At 51.4% G+C, this 18,463-nt stretch overlaps 1 protein-coding gene across 1 annotated transcript in view; it reads left to right on the top strand.

Moving 5' to 3' along the window:
- The first annotated feature begins 362 nt into the window (after window positions 1-362).
- The window catches only part of IGDCC3 (immunoglobulin superfamily DCC subclass member 3), a 38,492-nt gene continuing 20,391 nt past the window's right edge, over window positions 363-18,463 (top strand). Inside the window, exons 1-2 of the mRNA XM_090272036.1 lie at window positions 363-657; window positions 2,974-3,279. Of these exons, the coding sequence (XP_090128162.1) occupies window positions 567-657; window positions 2,974-3,279 (397 nt within the window). The 5' untranslated portion in view covers window positions 363-566. The remainder of the gene's footprint in view (window positions 658-2,973; window positions 3,280-18,463) is intronic.

The following is an 18,463-nucleotide window of genomic DNA, read 5'->3' as shown; positions in this document are numbered from 1 at the left end:
TTTCTCCGCAGCCCGGACCCACACCACAGCCCTCTGGGTCGCCAATTCTCCAGCACCCCAAGTCCCGGGTTGGCCCAAGCCGGGGTGGGTACCGGGCTGCAGCCTGGGACGGCGCGGGCCGCTCCAACCACAGTTCAGAGCGCAGGGGGCGCGTCCGCCGAGCAGCCGGGAATGTCCGGCCGCTTAAAGCGTTCGCCGGCTCTTTTGTTCCCCAGACCCGGCCTCCGGGGAGAGGGGGCTGGGGGAGGGGACCGAAGGGGAGGGAAGGGGGATGGCAGGCAGCGGGCGGAGGGAGGAGGGCGGGGCGGACGCGGGCAGTGTGATTGCGGAGCGCGTACCCCGGGCGAGGCTGACAGATCGCCCGGGTAGGTGCAAGATGGCGCAAGCGGCGCTCCCCCGGCGCCCTCAGAGCTCCTAGGCAGGCAATGTGGCCCCAGCCCCCCGCCGCCCGGGCTCGGCCCCGGCCGGTACCCCGGCCCCGGCCCTGGCGCCGGTCCCGCGGTACGCTGTGAGCCGCGAGGGACCCCGGAGCCGCGCGTCGCCGAGTCGAGCGGACCGAGAGCCCCATGGCTGCTCCACGCGCCGCGCCCCCGCGCCGGCCCTGGCTCCTGCTGCCGCTGCTGCCGCTGCTGGTGCTGCTGCCCGCGCCAAGTGCTGGTGAGCGAGGGCGCCCGCTTCTGTGCAGCTGCGGACCAAGCCCCGGGAAGGGCGAGAAGGGAGTAAGCGGGCACGAGGGGCGGACCTGGGGAGAGCGGCGCGGACCTGCGGGCGGACCCAGGGCAGGAGCGACTTGCCCGAGACCGGGAGCCAAGCCGGGCGGGGCGGAGCCAAGGGAGAGGGCACCGAGGCCGAGCTGCTGGGGGCGGCAGTGGGATGCTGAGGACCCAGCCCTTGGAGGGAGACCGGGCTTAGCCCGAAGAGGCTCCAGGACTCGGGGACAAACCCGACGCCGGACCGAAGGTCAAGGAGCGTGGCAAAGCGGGAGCTAGGCAGGAGGACAGAGTTGGGGAGCGGGAGAAAGCAACCGGGGGGTGGGGATCAGGGCTGAGTCCCGTCCGAGGGGGCGATTTGGGATGCGGGGAGCCCGGCGGCGGGCACAGAATAGTCCGGAGCGACCAAGAAAGAGACTGGAGACAGCAGATGGAGAGTGGAGATAGGGGGAGGCCGGGACCCAGCGGGCCGCGCGGGGCAGACAGGACTGGATTTGGAGGTAAGACCGGGACTCGGAGTGCGCGGAAGGGACAGAGGAAGAGAGAGAGGCAGATTCCCGGCGGCTGCGCCAGGGGAGGGGGCACCCGAGAGACTCGCTGCGGGCTGAGGAAGGGGAACAGAAGCTGACCGAGAGCGAACGAGCGAGCGAGGATGCCCACGTGCCCGCCCTTCCCCGGAGTGTGCACAGGCTCCGGGACCTGCCGGCTTTGCTGCCCAGAGCATCGTCACAACACCCTGTTCTCTCAGTGGCTAATGGGGGCAAATCTAGTCCTTTATCCTCCTATCCTGGGCCGAATTGTCTCTTCTCTCAGCTCGGAGAAGCAGGCTATCACGTCTGCATCTAGGAGAAACTTTATCCCCCAGTTGCTGCACGAGGGTTAGGTTGGGGGCTGAGGCAGTTGAAACAGAGGTCATGGGAAAGATGGGTAAGGGTTTGAAGGGGCTTGATCCTCAAATGTCTTAAAATATTACATATCCACGAGGGTGTGGTGACCGCCTATAATCCCAGCCCTTCTTCTTTCTCTCCACCCGGGAGGGCGCTGGTCTGCCAGGGAAGGAGAGCTAAGGGTCGCTACTTTTCTGGAAATGTGAGGAGGGGTCTGTGGCTGCCCTTTCAGCCTAGGTGGGTTCGTATCTCCTGCAGTGAAATTGTAGCTGGTCTGTTGAGTTGCTTGTTGGAGAAGTTGGTGACTTGGCATCATGCCTGGGATTGGAGCGCTTGTCTTTCCGTTAAGGCTCTGCCTGATTTCTCCATCACGCTCTTTTCCCTTTCCTCCTTCTCCCCCTCTTCTTCCAGCTCCTCTCTCTTCTGCAGGAATGAATCTGTTGCTGGAGTAAAGGTTCTCGGAATCCCCTTTCCCTGAATTTTGGGAAATCTAAGTTGACCTTTGGCACCCCTCATTTCTCCTTAAGACAAAAGCATAACAACGGGGGGGGGGGGAGCATGGAATGCCCAGCACATCCTAAGGGAGGGGCAATACCATTGGGCCTTAGCCTAGCTTGTACTTGGTACTGGGCCCACACACCCTGCTCCTGGCCAGGCATCCACCAGGCCTTGAATGGTTTTGCCAGCAAAAAGAAGCAATGTTTTATTTCTATCTCACTTTATATTTGTCTAGAACTTTTTAATTTTTTTATTTATTGATTTTAGAGACAGAAAGAAACACTGATTTGTCGTTCCACTTATACATGCATTTGTTCATTGATTCTTGTATATGCCCTGACCCAGGACACTTTTCATAGTGCCTTTAAGTATGTTCATCATATTCACAACACTGTGACTCAAGCTGTATTGTTGTTGTTCCTGATTTAAATAGATGAGGAATGGGAAACCCAGACAGGTTGAATACTTCACCTAAGGTCACACTCTGAAAGTCTGTGATGCTTCATTGCTTAACCACGATGACCACAGAAGTGGCAGCAGCTGTGTTGGAATCGGTCTTGCTTTGGGATCCCAGATTTGCAACTATTAACTGTGAGACTCTGGACAAGTTGCTTAATGATCTCTGGGTTTCAGTTTCCTTGTGAAAGAGGAAATAGTATAAATAACATTCATCTCTCTGAGGTGGTGTGTTAAGTAAAATAGAGACACTTCATAATGCATAATGTTCTACAAATTAATAGATATTCCTGAGAACATTACAGAAAGATGGGGATGGGATGTACAGATCCAGAGAACTTAGAACTCCTGTGTGTGGAGTTTTTGTCTGCTCATTTCACACTAACCTCTCCTTTTCCTCTTATCTCCCCTGCACAATGCAGGTCTTGACCACTCTGCTGAACTGGCATTTGCTGTGGAGCCAAGCGATGATGTTGCGGTCCCTGGGCAGCCTGTAGTGCTGGGCTGCAGGGTGGAGGGGACCCCTCCAGTGCGAGTCACCTGGAGGAAGAATGGAGTGGAGCTGTCAGAGAGTACTCACTCCACAGTGCTGGCCAATGGGTCCTTGATGATCCATCACTTCCTGCTGGATCAAGGGGGCAGCCCTTCAGATGAAGGTGATTATGAGTGCGTGGCTCAGAACCGCTTTGGGCTGGTGGTCAGCCGGAAAGCTCGCATCCAGGCTGCAAGTAAGTGGGCACCTTTTGTTTTTATTCCTAGGTTGGGAGTCGAAGGCATGGGGAGCAGGGGGAGCAGTTCCATCTTATGCAGCCTTCTGGAGGACTTATTTCTCAGCATGGGTCAGTTGAGAGGGGCATCACAGTGATTTATGGTGGTGAAATTAGTCATATACTCACTTGACCGATTAGAATGTGATTTGGCAAGAATATAGCCAAACATGGTAGGGGGTAGAGGGAGAGAGAGTGAGCACTTCATCCAAATTTGTGCGTCTTAGTTTCCATATGCCTGTATACGGTGAGCTTCCTGGTCCACTGAGTGTGAGTCTTGTGTTTCAAGATGAACAGCTGTCATAGCTTTGGGTTATTTAAGAGATTTTTGAAGGGAAATTTTGGCTACATGGAATTTTTAATTATGTGCTGACTTTCAAACCTTTTGGGTAGGATAAAACCTCATTATACCAGCAATGACATTCTGAAGCTTGTCAAAAATTTGCTTTACAAAAAATATGGTAGAATGATTTTGAGTTATCACAATAATGGCCTAAACAGTACTCCCACTCACCTTCATGCAGACATGCTTTTTAAAAATTTTTCAGTTTTATCGAGGTATAATTGACAATAAAGTCATAAGGTACTTAAAGTGTATATTATGGTGACTTGATATCTGATGCGCTCTTTTGAGTAGGAGAGAAAAAGCCAGGCATGGTGCTTCAACTCTAGAATTGTGCTTTGCTTGAGCTGATGGTGGGTGATGGGAAAATGGCTGTTTCATTGCCCTGTCCTGCAAAATTCTCTCGTTATTGAGTGTAATCTGTGAACACTCATAGAAATGAGCTGCATAAACCAAAATTGTCTATGTATCTGGAGGAGATGGCAGACTGTTGGGGGGGGGCAGTGGGCATGGATGAGAATCACTGCTCTTGGAGAAATGACAAAAGTTTTGGCAGGTGTACATGTTCTCCATCCCATATCCCTATACTTCTCGGGGAGAGGGTTCCCTTAAAGAGGCTGCTTTAACTTTGGTTGACAATATTCTAGCTGATACTTATTAAGCACTTGCTGCATGAGGGGCATCCTAAGTGCTTTGCATGAATTATCTCATTTAGTCATCACAACAACCCAGAAAGATAGGCAGTTACCATCCCTTTTTTATAGATGAGAACGCTGACACTGAGGGGGACTTGGGGACATTCTGGTAAGCAGAGGAGCCAGGGCTGCAGTCCAGGCAGTCTGATCCCTACACCCTTCAGCTTAACTCCTATGGCATGCTGCCTCTTTCCTGTCTGATCGCTGACAAGTTTCTTCCTGGCTCTGAGGGCATTTGCACAGTTGCTCTGAACGGCTGGTGAGTGATGAATCGTTCTGAGGCAGGAGCCTTCTCGTTGAGTTGAAGATCCCCTTTGTTCTGAGGAAGGCTGGTCCAGGCCCCCATATGGAGCTCTCTGGGAGGCAGCCCTGGACCTTGAGACTCAATCGCTTCTGGCTCAGCGACGCCTCATTGCCTGGCCCTCCTGGCAGAGCAGGGGAAGGCTGGTGCAGCCTCTGAGCAGATGGCTGGGTGTGAGGAAGAGAAGCACGGACAGAGGGTAGGGACCTAAGGAAGCTTGCGGATGGGAGAAATGAGGCATCTCAGGAAGACCGCCCCATACTCCCTGGCCTGCATCAGTGCCAAGGGATAGCTAACCTCTGCATCACCAGCCTAGAATTCTGGGAAATAAATCCCCAGGTGTTTCTGTATAGTTAATTGTAAGTGTGCTTTTCTATAAATGGTAATACTTTCAAGATGTTTCATTTCCTTAAATTTCTAACAATATAAAAAATGGCACCAAGGGCTCTGCCTGTGGGAAGCAGCAGTGGATAAGGTCAGCCTGCTTAAGCTTTTGGCGTCTTGGGGACAGATGGGCGTGTTGCCCCCAAACACCGGCTGGCTGGTATGGCCTCTCTCTCCCCACAAGGCTGGTGGCCACAGGGGGGAACCAACTGAGTGGCTGGATCCCCTTTTCTCACTTCACAGGCTGATGTCCCTAGAAACCTCCAAAGCTGCTTAGCCGCCCAGGTTTTCTCCTTCAGTAATAACTCCCTGCCCATGTGCCTGTAGGCACTACAGATGTCGCGTGACATGAGAGGGTGCTTTGCTGAAAAGGTGTGAGGAGCCCTCTTCACTGCCTGCTTCTCCTGCCTATTCCACGGGACTGATGGGGAGGGGGCGTGCTAAGCACCCCTCACAGACACACAAGCCACCAAGAAGACTGACCCCAGTGAGGCACGTGAAGTCCAGGTCTGCATGGGCAGATCTGCTAGGGCATCCGAGGCCAACTGCTGGGAATATCCCCTTCCATCCCAGTGGGTTCAGATACTGCCTTTGGAAGAGGGCTTGACCAGGGAGGGCTAAACTATGGGCTGATTCCTTGGGGGCTTCAGTTCCAAGTGTCTCCCTTTTAGGATGGAATGGGTCAGGGTCCTAAGAGTAGGTGGGCTTCTAGCATGTCTGGCTTCCCTACCTTGCTTTTCCATATGCTGATTGTTTGGGTGCTGAAAACGGAGACACTTGTTAAGGAGGAGACCCTGGGCATGTTGACCTCTCTGTGGCCCAGTTGCCTCACCTGTGAAATGTACATCCTACTTTGTGAGGTGGTTGTGGGGACTAGCATACCCCAAATACTGCCTGACATGTAGGCACTTAGTAGTGAGAACCAGTACTTTAATCTTCATTTAAAGGCAGCTTCATGGACATGGCTAACAAAAGCAAGCTGCCCCAGTCTGCCCCCCACGCCTCCAGCTTTCTCCCTGCCTGGGATTCAGTCAGGGAGCACTCCAGGGAAGTCTATCAGAGTGGAATGATTGGAGCCCAAGTGGGACTTGTTCTGTTTTAACCCCTTCCTGGGAGGGCCTGGGGATTCTCCCAAGCCTTTGAGTATTGACTGAAACTGTTGAGACCCTTTGCCATCCCTCTGGAGGAGCTGTAGGGAGGGCGTATGGGTCACCTGACCCAGGGGAACATGTATACTGACTCATAGGTATTGAGGTCTGCATACCTCGATGACTCAAAGAGGGACAGGCTAGCTATAGGAGAGGTGATAATCAGGGGACCCACCCCGGGCTCCCCTCAGGCAGAAGCCCTCAGTTCCTGGTGTCAGGCCTCTTGGGGGAACTGGAGTGAAGAGCTGTGTGATCTAGAGCAGGATTTCTCAAACTTGATTATGCCTGTGAATTACCTGGGAATCATGATAAAATTCAGATTTTAAATAAGTAGGTCTAGGCCAAGAGGGGTTCTGCGTGTCTCGCAGGAGCCCAGATACTGCTGCTGCTGGTCCACAGGTGCTAGAGAAGAGCCCACTCCCACACCATAATCAGTGGTGTGGGGTCTGTAAGCAGCATAGTGAAGTCTGAAGCGCATGGGCTTCAGGGCCTGACCTAAGTGGGTGGGTTTGAACCCCTCCTCTGCTACACCTTGATCATGTGTTCTTAGCACAAGTTACTTAATCCTTTTGACCTCTGAAAAAAACTGGCATAATATCCCATCAGCCTATCAGGGCTATTGGAGGACTGAATGAGGTGATGTATGTAAAGCACCCAGCATAGGCTTGGCATCTAGGAAGTGTTCATTAAGTATTATTGTTAGTGTTAGGTACTGACCACTAGTCTAGGTGAGGTCCAGTCTGTTTCATTGCCTCTGTCTGAGCCTGGGGCCATCCTGCCTGGGCATGCTCAGTGGTTGTTATGAGGGTGGGCTATGGAGTATGGAGGCCACGAGAGCCTGGCTAGATGGACTTGGACAAGTCACTTAACCTCTGTGAGTCTCTGTTTCCTCATCTTTAGAATAGGGAAGTAATACTTACCAAGGAGAAATCTGGTGAAGAATACCTAAGGATAATATGAGTAAAGAACTTGGCAGGTACAGGGCACATAGAGAGTGTTCCTTAAAGAGTAACTATTATTATTCTGGGGAGGTATGAGAGATGAGAAATGTGAAGTTCTAAACTCTGTTAATTGTGGTGGTTCCAACAAGCCCAGATCCCTAGAAAGAGGCAGTGGGGGGTGTGGTGAGAAGGGAAAAAGTCCAGTTCTAGTCTCCTGCTGTCACCACCACCCTAGTAAGTCACCACTTCTCAGGCCCTCAGTTACCCACTTCTAAAGTCCAAATCATTCCCAACCTGCCTGAGGGAGGACAATTTAACCAGCTACTCTGAAATCCTCTTTCAGCAGCAAGATCCATGGTTGTGTGGGTCTGCGGGTAGAGTCTGGGCATAAGTCTGTGGAACCAGGTCTAGGTGGGGGTCGGGAAAACCATGGGCTGAAGCTGCTGGGGAGTATAGTTTGTGTGTGGGCTCATTGGATTTAGGGGGTCCTGGAGGATTTCTGTCCAGGGCAGTGGGTTATAGAGGGAAATGGTTCCTGGAGCATTGGCTGGTAGCTCTGGAGGCTTTTGTCACCTGGAGGTTATATGCTCAGATCTGGTATGTTGCTCCTCTCTCCTGAAAGAGCAGCTCAGGTGATGTAGCCCCAAGGAAGTCTCCCTCCCTGGCCCTCAAATACATGTGTCTGCCTACCCACTTGGACAGTAATAAGGCGCTGTAGCTGAAGTGTCACTAGTGAGTGAGTGGCCGTGCCTAGGCCTGCTCTCATGCCAGGCAGCTTACCCTTACATGCGCCATGGCACAGAGGTAGGTGCAAATGGGTGAGGTTCAGGCCCTTTGACCTGCCAGTCAGCACTCCACAGACCAGCCCCTTCTGAGGCTCCTGAGAAACTTAACATGTGATGGAAAGACCCTTGCCTGGAGACCAGGCATCCTGTGTAGCTCTGGGCAAGTCACTCACTCTCTCTGGGCTTTGCTTTTTCTCATTGTAAAATTGGGCTGTTGGATTGAGGTTCATCTCTGCCCTAAGGTATTAAGGCTTCCTTATCATCCAGCCAGTCCTTGGGATATGCCTGCCTTCTTTGGGCCTTTTCCCAACCCATTCTTGTCCCTGCTTCTCCTTACCCAGTCCTTCCCTAAAGACCACTTAGCTTACAGTAATTTCTTCTGTCCCTGCTAAGGCAGGCAGTACTTGTGGTCTGTGGTATTCAGGCTCAACCTTCCTGTCAGAGATGGCTGCTCACATTGCTAAGTAATTGTTTTGTGGCTGGATATTCCATCTGTCTCCTCAACTAGATTTTAAGCTCCTAAAGGGCTTCTCTTTCTTTTGGATTTCTCACTTTTCTTTCTTTTGTGTTTCTCACATCTCCTGCCTGTGGAGCTTGGTAGAAACTAAATGAACATGTGGCCTTCCGGGTGCAAAGCTCTGTCTCTTGTTTCTCTCTCTGCTTCTCTTTCGCTTTCTCTCTCTCTCTCGCCCTGTCTGTCTCTCCCCGGCTCTAATTGATAGCGTAGCTCAAAGGAACAGAAGCTGGTGAAGAGGGAAGATCGGCAGGGGAATATAACACACTCGGGGCACGCACAGGCTCGGGGTGGCTGCTGCTGTGTGTTTATCTCTAGAGGAACTGAGACTCTCTTCCTCGCCAGATGGGGTGTGAATCAGAGACCAAATTGCCTTGGTATCCCTCATGGCTGGGTCTTGGGGTCTCCTGCCTTGGACTTTTTTCCCTGGCTGAATGAGGCCTATATCCCCAGGCCCATTGGTCCCCAATTGTTGGGGAAAGGCCCCCCTCACTTCCACCCTCAGGACTTGAGTGTGGAAGTCGAATGCTTCTGGTTCCCACACCTTGGCTCCACTGTCGCAGGCAGCCAGCTGGCCCCTTGAACACAATGTGCAAATCTTCTCTGTTCCTGTTCCCGGCATTGTCCCTGGCCAGGCGCCTTGGCTGGGAATGTGGGCCGGTGAATAGGAGAGGCATTTGCAGCCTGCAAATGAAACAGGCCCCCAGCCCCCCTTAACTCCCTGTCCCCTCCCCACCCCCAGGGAGAAAGGACTTTTTCACTCCTGGCCTTCTTGTATTGCCTTTCTCTCTCTGCAGAGTCCCTGCAGGCTGTGTGTGTGTGTGTGTGTGTGTGTGTATGTGTGTGTAAGAGAGAGAGAGAGACTTTTCACAGCAGCCTGAAGGCTGTTCTACACAGCCTTCAATAAAAGTAGGATGGAACAGAAGGGCACCAAGATGGAAAACCAAACAGCTCACTGCTGTCTTTGTTTAAACTGGACTGAGTGATTCAAAACATGTCTGCCTTGTGTAATTAACCTGTGGCTCCTTCAGATTCTCTGGCCATAGCCTTGATGCAGCGAGGAACGCAGAGACCAGTGGTGTGTGTGTGTTCATGTGTGTGTGTGTATGCACACCTGTGCCTGTGTATTGCCACATCTATCTGTGTGGGTACCTGAGCATACCAGTGCATACCTGAAGGATGTGCATGGAGCCTGGGATTGGGGTCCAGCTCTTCTTGAAAGGTCTTCCTGTGGGAATCCGTCTCCCCTTTAACTTCGTGGCCAGGCTAGAGAGCTAGAGTAGACAGAACTGGTGCCAGGCAAGAGGCAGTGGTAGATGATTTTATTAGGTCTAGCAGGGGACCAATACCCTGTCAGCTGAGGTGAGAGAGAGGAGGAGACAGGTGAGTCCTAGGTCATTGGTGGGGGTGGAGGGTGGAGGGTGGGGGCTTCTATGATGGGCATGTGGGCATAGCCACAGTGCCTCTGGAAGCCGTAGTTTTCCTATTCGTTAGGTGGTGCCGGCAGTCCAGCTGCAGTCGGAGCCTGTGCCCTGTGCTGCTCCTTCCTCCCCAGAGGGCTGCTCTCTGATTTCTGAGCTTACCTCCCCTACCCCCACCTTTGTTCGCCCTGTTCCAAGAAATGCTAACCCTTTGCTATGGCCCTCAAATGTAAGGGAAGGGCAGAAGAGAATCGTCTCTACATACTTGAGCAGTCCCTGTGGCTTCCTGAGGTGGCTCCTGGACAGGTGACATTGGGACCCACTGAAGGTGTAGAGGGCAGAGGCTCAACAAAGTCCTGAAGAGGGGTGAGCAGGAGGGGCCAGATCACAGGGAGTGGGAGGGGGTGGACAGAGTGGGCTTCATACAGGCTGGCCAGCCACCTGGTTCTGGCAGTGGGAGGAACATTTCATGCCAGGGACTCACAGCCCAGCTTCTCCCTCCCACTTACCCTTCTCCAGCTCTTCTCTAGATCGAGGTATCCATGCTCTTTGACACTGCCACATACATAGCCCCTTACCCCTCCCTTAGGGTCTTTATCTTTATCATCCCTCGTCCCTACTTTCTCCTGCCTTGTCCTTTCTACTGTCTTCCTATCTCTAGCTCCTCCTTTTCTGTTGCCCTGTCCTTCCTCCTGCCTATGTCTCCATTTGTGGTGGTTTCTGGGTCCACCATCCTCTGCTGCCCTTAGAGGGAGATCTTTCTGTTTCAGGAGCAAAGTAGGTGAGCTCAGGCCTCAGCACAGAGCAAAGAGATAGGAAAAAGACAAAGAGAGCCAGGTTCATAGAGGACCCCAAGGAAAGGGTTCCTAGCCACCCCAGCAAGCTGAAGCTCCCCCGGGGGCTAGACCTTCACTGAGAGGAATCTGAGAACACTGGCCCCTGCTTGGGGCCTGTCTCTGAGCCTGGACACTGACCATAGTGGGTGGTGGGGGCAGCTCTCTGGAATGCTGGTGTTGGGTTGCAGTGCAGATGTGAGCAATGATAATGGGCAGGAACTGGACTTTCTGGTCTGGCTGCTGCCCCCAAGGCCATTGGAATGTGAGGGGAAACAAGCAAGAGGCCCCAGGGACTTGGGGTGGGCAGATGGAGACCAGACCACCTAAATGGAGAGGAAGGGACAGACCACCGGGAGAGAGAACCAAGTTCTAGCCCTGTCACTGAGTTGCAGGCTGCAACAAAGACATCCTAAAATTCCCAGTCCCTGTAGGACCTTGGAGGTCTTCCCAGCCTCCAGGTCGGATCCCAGGCATCCAGAGCTCTGAGAGAGACTTTGGAGCTCTTCTGGTCCAATCTTTCCATTTTATAGACTCAAAATCTGAGGACCTGAGGGGGTAACCTGCCCAAGCATGGCTGGTTTTCCAGCCTGGGCAGATAAGCAAGTCTCTTGGGTCCCTCGAGCTTCACTTCCCTCTGGCTTGAAAAGGGAGGATCCTTTTATATCTTCCCAGGGCAGACTGGCAGGCATATTTCTATTTTCTTGGGTCCTGCCATGCCCCAGGCTTCGTCAGTGATTGTAGTTTTGGATGTGAGTTTTAACCAACAGACCTTGGGTTGGGGGCTCCTAACATCCATGGCATATTATAGAGGATCTCTGAGCTTCCCGAGCACACTGGATGCTGAGCTGAGTGGTTTGAGGGCTACCTGTGTGTTAATGCTGGTGGGGAACTAACTAGTAGTTGTAGAAGCAGTCCTAGTATTATGGAGCTATCTTAAGATCTTTATTTATTAATTTAGTTTATTCCCACAATTCTGCTAATAGGTATTACTAGTCCAGTTTTACAAATGCCTAAACAGAAGCCCTGAATGATTAATTAACTTGCCCAAGGGTACAGAGTATGTTGTTGAACTGGGATTTAAACCCAGGTCTGCCTGACCCAAAATTCAATGGCTAGAGTTCCTTAGAAGGGGCTAGAGTCCTCTGAGAACATAATCAGTTTTAATGCCTCAGAAATAGAGGCATATGCAGGGTGGGAGTAGGCAAGTGTTGGAGTAAAGAATGGCTTAGAACTCTGGCCAAAGTGGGAGCCAGTTCTGGGTGGGCCAGGCAGGGCTACACTCCCCTGCCCAATCCCCAGGCACTGCTGGAGGCCCTTGGAGAGTCCAGAGGGCCAGTTAGGCCGGGATGCTTGGCTCTGAGTAGAGTCTTGCCCTACCTGTGTAGTTGGGCAGGGCTGGCTGGGGCGGAGCTGGCTGACAGGAAAAGAAATTGGGAGGGAGGGTGCTGGGGCTGCTGGAGGTAGAGGTGGGAGTTGCTTCTTTCCAAGGAGGGAAGACAAGCTACCCTCCCCCTGGGGCCCCCTCACCTCCCTTTCCCGTTCTAGTTTCCTGGAATAATGATGCTGATTGCTCCACATCTGTCATAATTACTCTTTGTTTGAAAATTCAGAACAAATCACAGGAGAGGAACTGGTGTGGCTCAGGAAGGATCCTTCTCCCCAGGGGTCCTGCTAGGGGGGGAGGGTAGTAGGGAAAAGCCATAATCAGGCTGGAGGAGCCAGGCTGCTGATTGTCCTTGCCTGGGCAAGGTGGCCTAAGGCCTCCTGGAGTTACATGCCCCTACCCCCACCCCAGGCCACAGTCCCTACCTGCTGTGGTGGCTGGGAGATTCTGCCCCCATCCCTACCTGAGCGTCCCCTGCCCTCTTGGCCCCACTGAACAATGGGTTGGGCGAAAGCTGCACAGTAACCTGAGCAGCACAGTGGCGCGGGGGGGGGGGGGGGGGGGTTATCCCCAAGGAAGGTGCAGGAGTCCTTATTAACAAAAAGAGTGGGGCAGTTGGGGGTCCCTGGAAAAAGGGCAGGCACTGGGTGTCTGGGGTGAGAACCAGGAAAGGGGCTGTTACTTCTAGGGAGCACCAAACCAGACCCTCTCGGGAGCCTGCAGCAGCTCTGGGTACTCAGTGCTTTCACATTCACTTCTCCGCAGCCCGACTTCCAGTGAGGGTCTTGCTTCCAGCTCCCATTCCCACCCTGAAGGACCTTGATTTCAGGGGCTAATAATTCCTGGAGCATGAGCTGGGCAACCCTCCATGTCCCCCTCCCAAACTAGCCCCTTCCCATCTGGGATTGTGTCTGCAAAGACTCTGCACTCACTTTTGTGGGGAGAAGTCAAGGACACCCTAGAATTCATCCCCAAACCCTACTTGTAATGAAACCCCAATGCTCTTGCCTGGGACCACAAGGAACTAGAGGCGCCCCGAAGGATCTGAAGCTGAGGTGCACATAGGCCTGCACTGAGAACTGGCTCTAGGTTCAGGCTTTCTCTCTCCCTTACAGGCCTCGGTTTGTCTTTGTGGGAATCGGGTGGGAGTACTGTCCTGCCCATCTTCCAAAGTGGAGAGGGCGAGTAGGGTCCTGCCACCACCCATCAGTGGAGGTACCCTTCATTTGTTTTATCAGGGCAGAAACAGGACCCCACAGGAAGTGCCAGGCTTGGAGGGGACACCTCCTCTAAGCCCACCATTATTGATTGAGGGCCGTGAGGAGAGCTTAGACTTGGCTCAGACACCATCATGGTTACTTCTGTGCCCTCCCTGCCTCCCACTTCAGCAGCAAAATGCATTTAAAATATAAAAATACATATTCAACTCATCCCTTTGTGACTATGGACCCATAAGTTCACCTTCCTGGGCCTCAAGTTTCCTTACAGGTGGCAGGTGGTGTGGAGAGGACCAGATTAAAAGATTCCTAAAGTCCCTCCCCGCTTCTAAAATTCTGAGACACTTTTTTTCGTGTGTGTGTTGTTTGTTTCTGTTTTTATTTTTGTTTTTCAGCACGGTTCCTCCTCCCTCTCATCGCCTCCCTGCCTCTCTCCAGGCGCGCTCCAGTTCTCCCCTCCGCCACCCTCCATTCCTCCTATCTCGAGCTCTCCTGGATCGCTGAGCTGGGTGGGCCTCCTCCTTTTGTAAATGTCAAGATCAAAGTATTGCAGAAAAAGCGCTCTTGTCATTCTCACCCTCTTTCGCTGCCCCCACTTGATGGCCGCCCTCTTCTCGCTTCAACCAGCTCATGCGTCCAAAGCTGCCAGCGGGTCCTTGGGGCTCGCGGGACCGTGTCCCCGCGGAGTTTTGCAGTGCATTCCGGCGCCGGTCCCCTGTGAAACCCGTCCCTCACAGACTCGCTCTCCGCCTGGGGGCCGAGCGCGGAGGAGAGTGGCTCCAGAGGAGCTGGCTCCAAAAAATGACCCCTGTCCCTTGCAGCAGGCAGGAGGCACAACCCCTCCCTCCCGCACAAAGCAGCCCCTTCTGGCCCAGAGCTGGGGGTGGGGGTGCGGGGGGGCGGGCAGAAGACTCGCGACTGAATCAATGTGCATTCAATTAACCCCGCGCCGCTCAGTCGCAAGACTGTCAAGTCACCGCGTCCCGGTGTGTCTGTGAGTGTGAGGATGCATGGGTATGAGGATGTGTGTGTGTGTGTGTGTGTGTGGAACTGTGTGTGAGTATATGTTGTCTGTGAATGTGCGTGTCCTTGCTTCCTGGAGCCCTCGGCTGGATGCCTGTGGGTCACTACTTCCCAGGCTGAGCCTGGCCAGTGTGGGAAGAGACTTTATCACTTGGTAGCTCGGGAACTCACCCCCACCCACCGGGAGCCTGGAAGTGGTGGTAGTAGGTGATAGGAAGCAGGAGAGTGGAGGTCTTGGGTTCCCAGCTCCCTTCCTCCTAACTGGCTTGGGGTGTAGGCCAGGGATTTCTGACAAAGAGCTAGAGCTAGACAAAAGTTTGTGGGCAGACCTTTCAACAGGCCAACTCTGGGAGGAAAAGGGAGAGAAGAGGGTCTCAGGGCCTTTTGTAATAGCAAACTTGAACACAAGGATGGGTGCTTGTTGCTTTAACAGTGCTTGGGAGTGCTCTCACCTCAGCGGCAGACAGGATTGGAGAGGGGGTACAGCTTTCCAGGTTTTGGTGACCCTGCTACTACTCTCCCTCTCCCCAGCCTCCTGCCCATGTTTCTCATATCACTGCTGTGGAAACTGAGGCGGAGGAAGAGAGAGTCCCACCACATACCAGGTGTACAGAGCTGGGACAGAAAGGTCCCGGTGCTCTTTCCAACACGTTGATTGGCCAAATGGGATTTGGGCTCCAACTTCAGAGCCAGGATCTGAGAGAATTGAAACCCACTATTTGACTTGCAATAAACAATTCTTGTATCTTTTTCTGCCATCTTCATCCCCTTTGGGTTATTTTTGTTTTGCCTCTTACATCCTGGCTTACATGGAATGTCACCCTCTTTCTGCAGTAATTCCCTTCGCCTAATTTTTGGAGGTCTCTTAAAAGTGTATTCCAAACCTCTAGTACCTTAGAGAAGCCCTATCTAATTTAGTCCCACTTACAGATTGGATTAGAATATTCTTCCTTCTATTATGTCAGATTATCAATAATGCTATTATACAGTCTCAGGATTGAGCCTATTTGATATTCCTACCCTCTTGTGTTTCTGATTTTGCTTCTCAAATCAGTCGTTTTCTCATCAAACTGTGACAAAATCAAGATAATTACAAGCAACCTGCTAACGGTGATAGGATCAAGGCTTTCCTGAAATAAAGTGAAATAGCTTTTTTTTTATATCAATTCTAGAAAGACGCATTGGGCTGTGTGCCCAGCTTTGCTTTTGGGGTTGGGGGGAATCAGAAGACTTAGTCTATTCTGAGACAGTGAATAGTATACAGCTTGTCCCTCTCACTGGTGTGCAAGCTCCTTGAAGGGAGGGGCTGGCTCATCTGCATCCCCAGTGCTGAGACATGGGACTTGGCCTGGAGTTGGTACCTGGAGAGGGTGAGAGAATGAGGAGCCATGGGAGTATGAAATGGGAAGGTAGGGATCCTACCTGTCTGCTGTAGGTCCCTCACTCTCTGGAGCCCAACAGCCTGGGGCTGGAGGAAGGGCTGATAAAGTTAAGTCAGACATTACTCACCAGGGGCTTACAGGGGTGGTTTCACCTAAACCATTCTTCCAGGCTTCTGAGTCGTATGTCCAGAGCAGAGAGTGGCCATGAGTGCATCTGTGTCCTGAGTCTCCTATCCTACACTCTTCTGGTCTTAAAAGGCAACCCTATCTCCCTGTCCTGTTCCTTTGAAACACTCTTCTTCCAAGGTCCCACTGCTGGCCACCTGGGGCCGGAGAGGGATTAGTCTGAGCAGAAGGTGTCACAACTTAGTGCTAAGTGGGAAAGACTTGGCCTGGTGAGTTCAGACCTAAGTCTTGCCACCCCAGGAGGGTGGCTACTGGTAATCAGTCACTTCAGGGTGGGACACCTTCCCAGGAAAACTGGAGAAAGTCCCAGGATGCCAGACCACTGGTCTCATCCCCCAATGAGCTAACAGCTAAGAAGCATCCCTCTGCCCTCTAGCTACTCATGCCTCTTTGGAAGGACTAGCTGTGCATGTACATGCCTACCTTTCTCTTTTCTTGAAAAGTCATAACTGGGTAACAAAGCATTCTGTGAATGCAGGTTGCTATGGTAAGGGGAGGAAAAAAAAAACATTATTTTACTCATTATCTTCCTATCAGAATACTCACCCACAGAGCATTATTTTTTAAGTTACTTATGGTCTTGGGTTTGGAGAAAGAAGATGTGAGGGGAAATAGTATTGAGTCTCTAATTTAGACCTGAAGGTAGCTCTTGCTTTTTAAGTATGGGAATATTTTCCAAAGTATAATTTATCTGGGGATTAGACATTCAGACACAGTTGCTGAAATCTGGGCAAACCATAAAGATATACATATAAGCAATATATAGTAACAATTATATTTGTAGTTCCTGTTTGAATGGTCATTTTATTTCTTTTATTTTTTTTTTTATTTTACGTGTTGATTTGAGGGAGAGAGAAAGAAACATTGATTTGTTGTTCCACTTATGTATAAATTCATTGGTTGATTTCCATATGTGCCCTGACTAGGGATCGAATCTGCAACCTTGGTGTATCAGGGGTGACGCTCTAACCAACTGGGCTACCCAGCCAGGGCCTGAATGGTCATTTTGGTCTTATAAAATGAAGTTAGTAGTCTGTGTAGCATTAGAATGACCTTTGATCTGCTAACTAACTGTGGTTTCTTTGGATACATTTTTTCTTTCTTTCTCTAGAACAGGAGACATTTAAGCACTGTTCTTCAGGGTCCTTGGGTCTGTGGAGTAGGCTCAGGGGCTGGAAATGGGGGGAAAGGGAGGCTAGATTGGTGGGGCTCCAGGGTTCCCACATCTTCCCCCATCCACAGCAGCTCTGCTTTATCTTTTTTGTTTGTTTGTTTTGGAGGTCTCTAAACCAACTGACTGAGCAGATCAGTTAACTAGGTTGATTAGCCTAAGCAGAGGAGATCTTCAGCAGCAGCAGGTGCTGATACCAATGAGGCTTACATTCTAGAGTCTTAGGCAGAAGAAATGTGACTCTAAGTTGAAGATTTAGGAGAATTATAAAGGAAAATATTATGGATCACATCTGAAGCTATGACCAGGGTTGATTCAGGAGAGGGTCAGACAAATAATGAGCTATACTTACATTTTTTTCTTCTTTAAAATCATGCTTCTCATCCATCACTGTTACAACTAGTGCTTGGTAATGTTAAGTATGGTTGGTGGGGCAGAGCAAGGAACAATTTTTGCTGCTTGTCACTCAGTCACTTAACATTGTTGTCCATTCTTTAACTTTCTCAAATATGTGGATGGCTGGCTGGGTGGATGGCTAGCTAGGTAGATGGATGGCCCTGTTTATGAGTTTGGCTATGGGTGGCCCACCAAGGGTTTATAATCTAGCTGTGGTAACATGGGCATTAGAAAAGATTGTAGCCTCAGAAAGGTCTCTGTGATTTTCCATCAAACGTGTGGTGTATCTAAGGGCTATGGGTTCAGACCAACGGCCTAGTGTTGATCTGAACAACATACCATTTGATGACCCCAATGTATTACGTTCTTCCTTTAGGCAGAAATTGTCTAAGGGCCTGTCAGAAGGGAGTAGAAAGTTCGTGCTTCCAGGAAAAGGAATTGAGGGATATTAAAGCAGGTCAGTTCTCAAATCCACAAATCTCCAAGAGTATCTATCCTGTACCTACCTTCCTCTGAGCTAGGTACTCTGAGGAATAGAAAAATAAGACACTTCCTGATCTTAAAGGATGTAATCTCCTTCTCCTCCCCTACCCACAAAGAAAAACCGAGCTTATTTGGTGGTGATGGTGAAGAGAAGGCAGCCTGAGAGAGCACAGAGAGTCAGGGTGTCCATCTGCATGGTGGTTTCCTTTAGGTCTGATTTCTAAGCTGAGCTATTTCACATCCTTCTACGTGAAAAAAGGTGAAATGCCTCAGGCTAGTCCCCTTTCTCATAATGAGTCAGTTTCCACGGAACTCCAACCTCACCTATCAGCCCACCACTATTCCTTAGATCAAAACAGTGGCCTCAGTTCTTTGAGCATTACATCCCCATTCCGAGACGTGGCTTTGCAGCTCATCTGTAGCTTGGATCCCCTTTCCAGTCATTGCCCTCTTGCTTCCTGACTACTCCAGTCCCTTCTTCTGTCCAGGCTCCCCACAACTCCCCATCTACCTTCCCCTTCTTTTCCAAGTCTTT

The sequence above is a fragment of the Furipterus horrens genome, unplaced genomic scaffold, assembly GCF_987537825.1.
Source record: "Furipterus horrens unplaced genomic scaffold, mFurHor1.1.pri manual_scaffold_3, whole genome shotgun sequence".
NCBI lineage: Eukaryota > Metazoa > Chordata > Mammalia > Chiroptera > Furipteridae > Furipterus > Furipterus horrens.
This window is presented reverse-complemented; position numbering and strand designations above follow the sequence as displayed.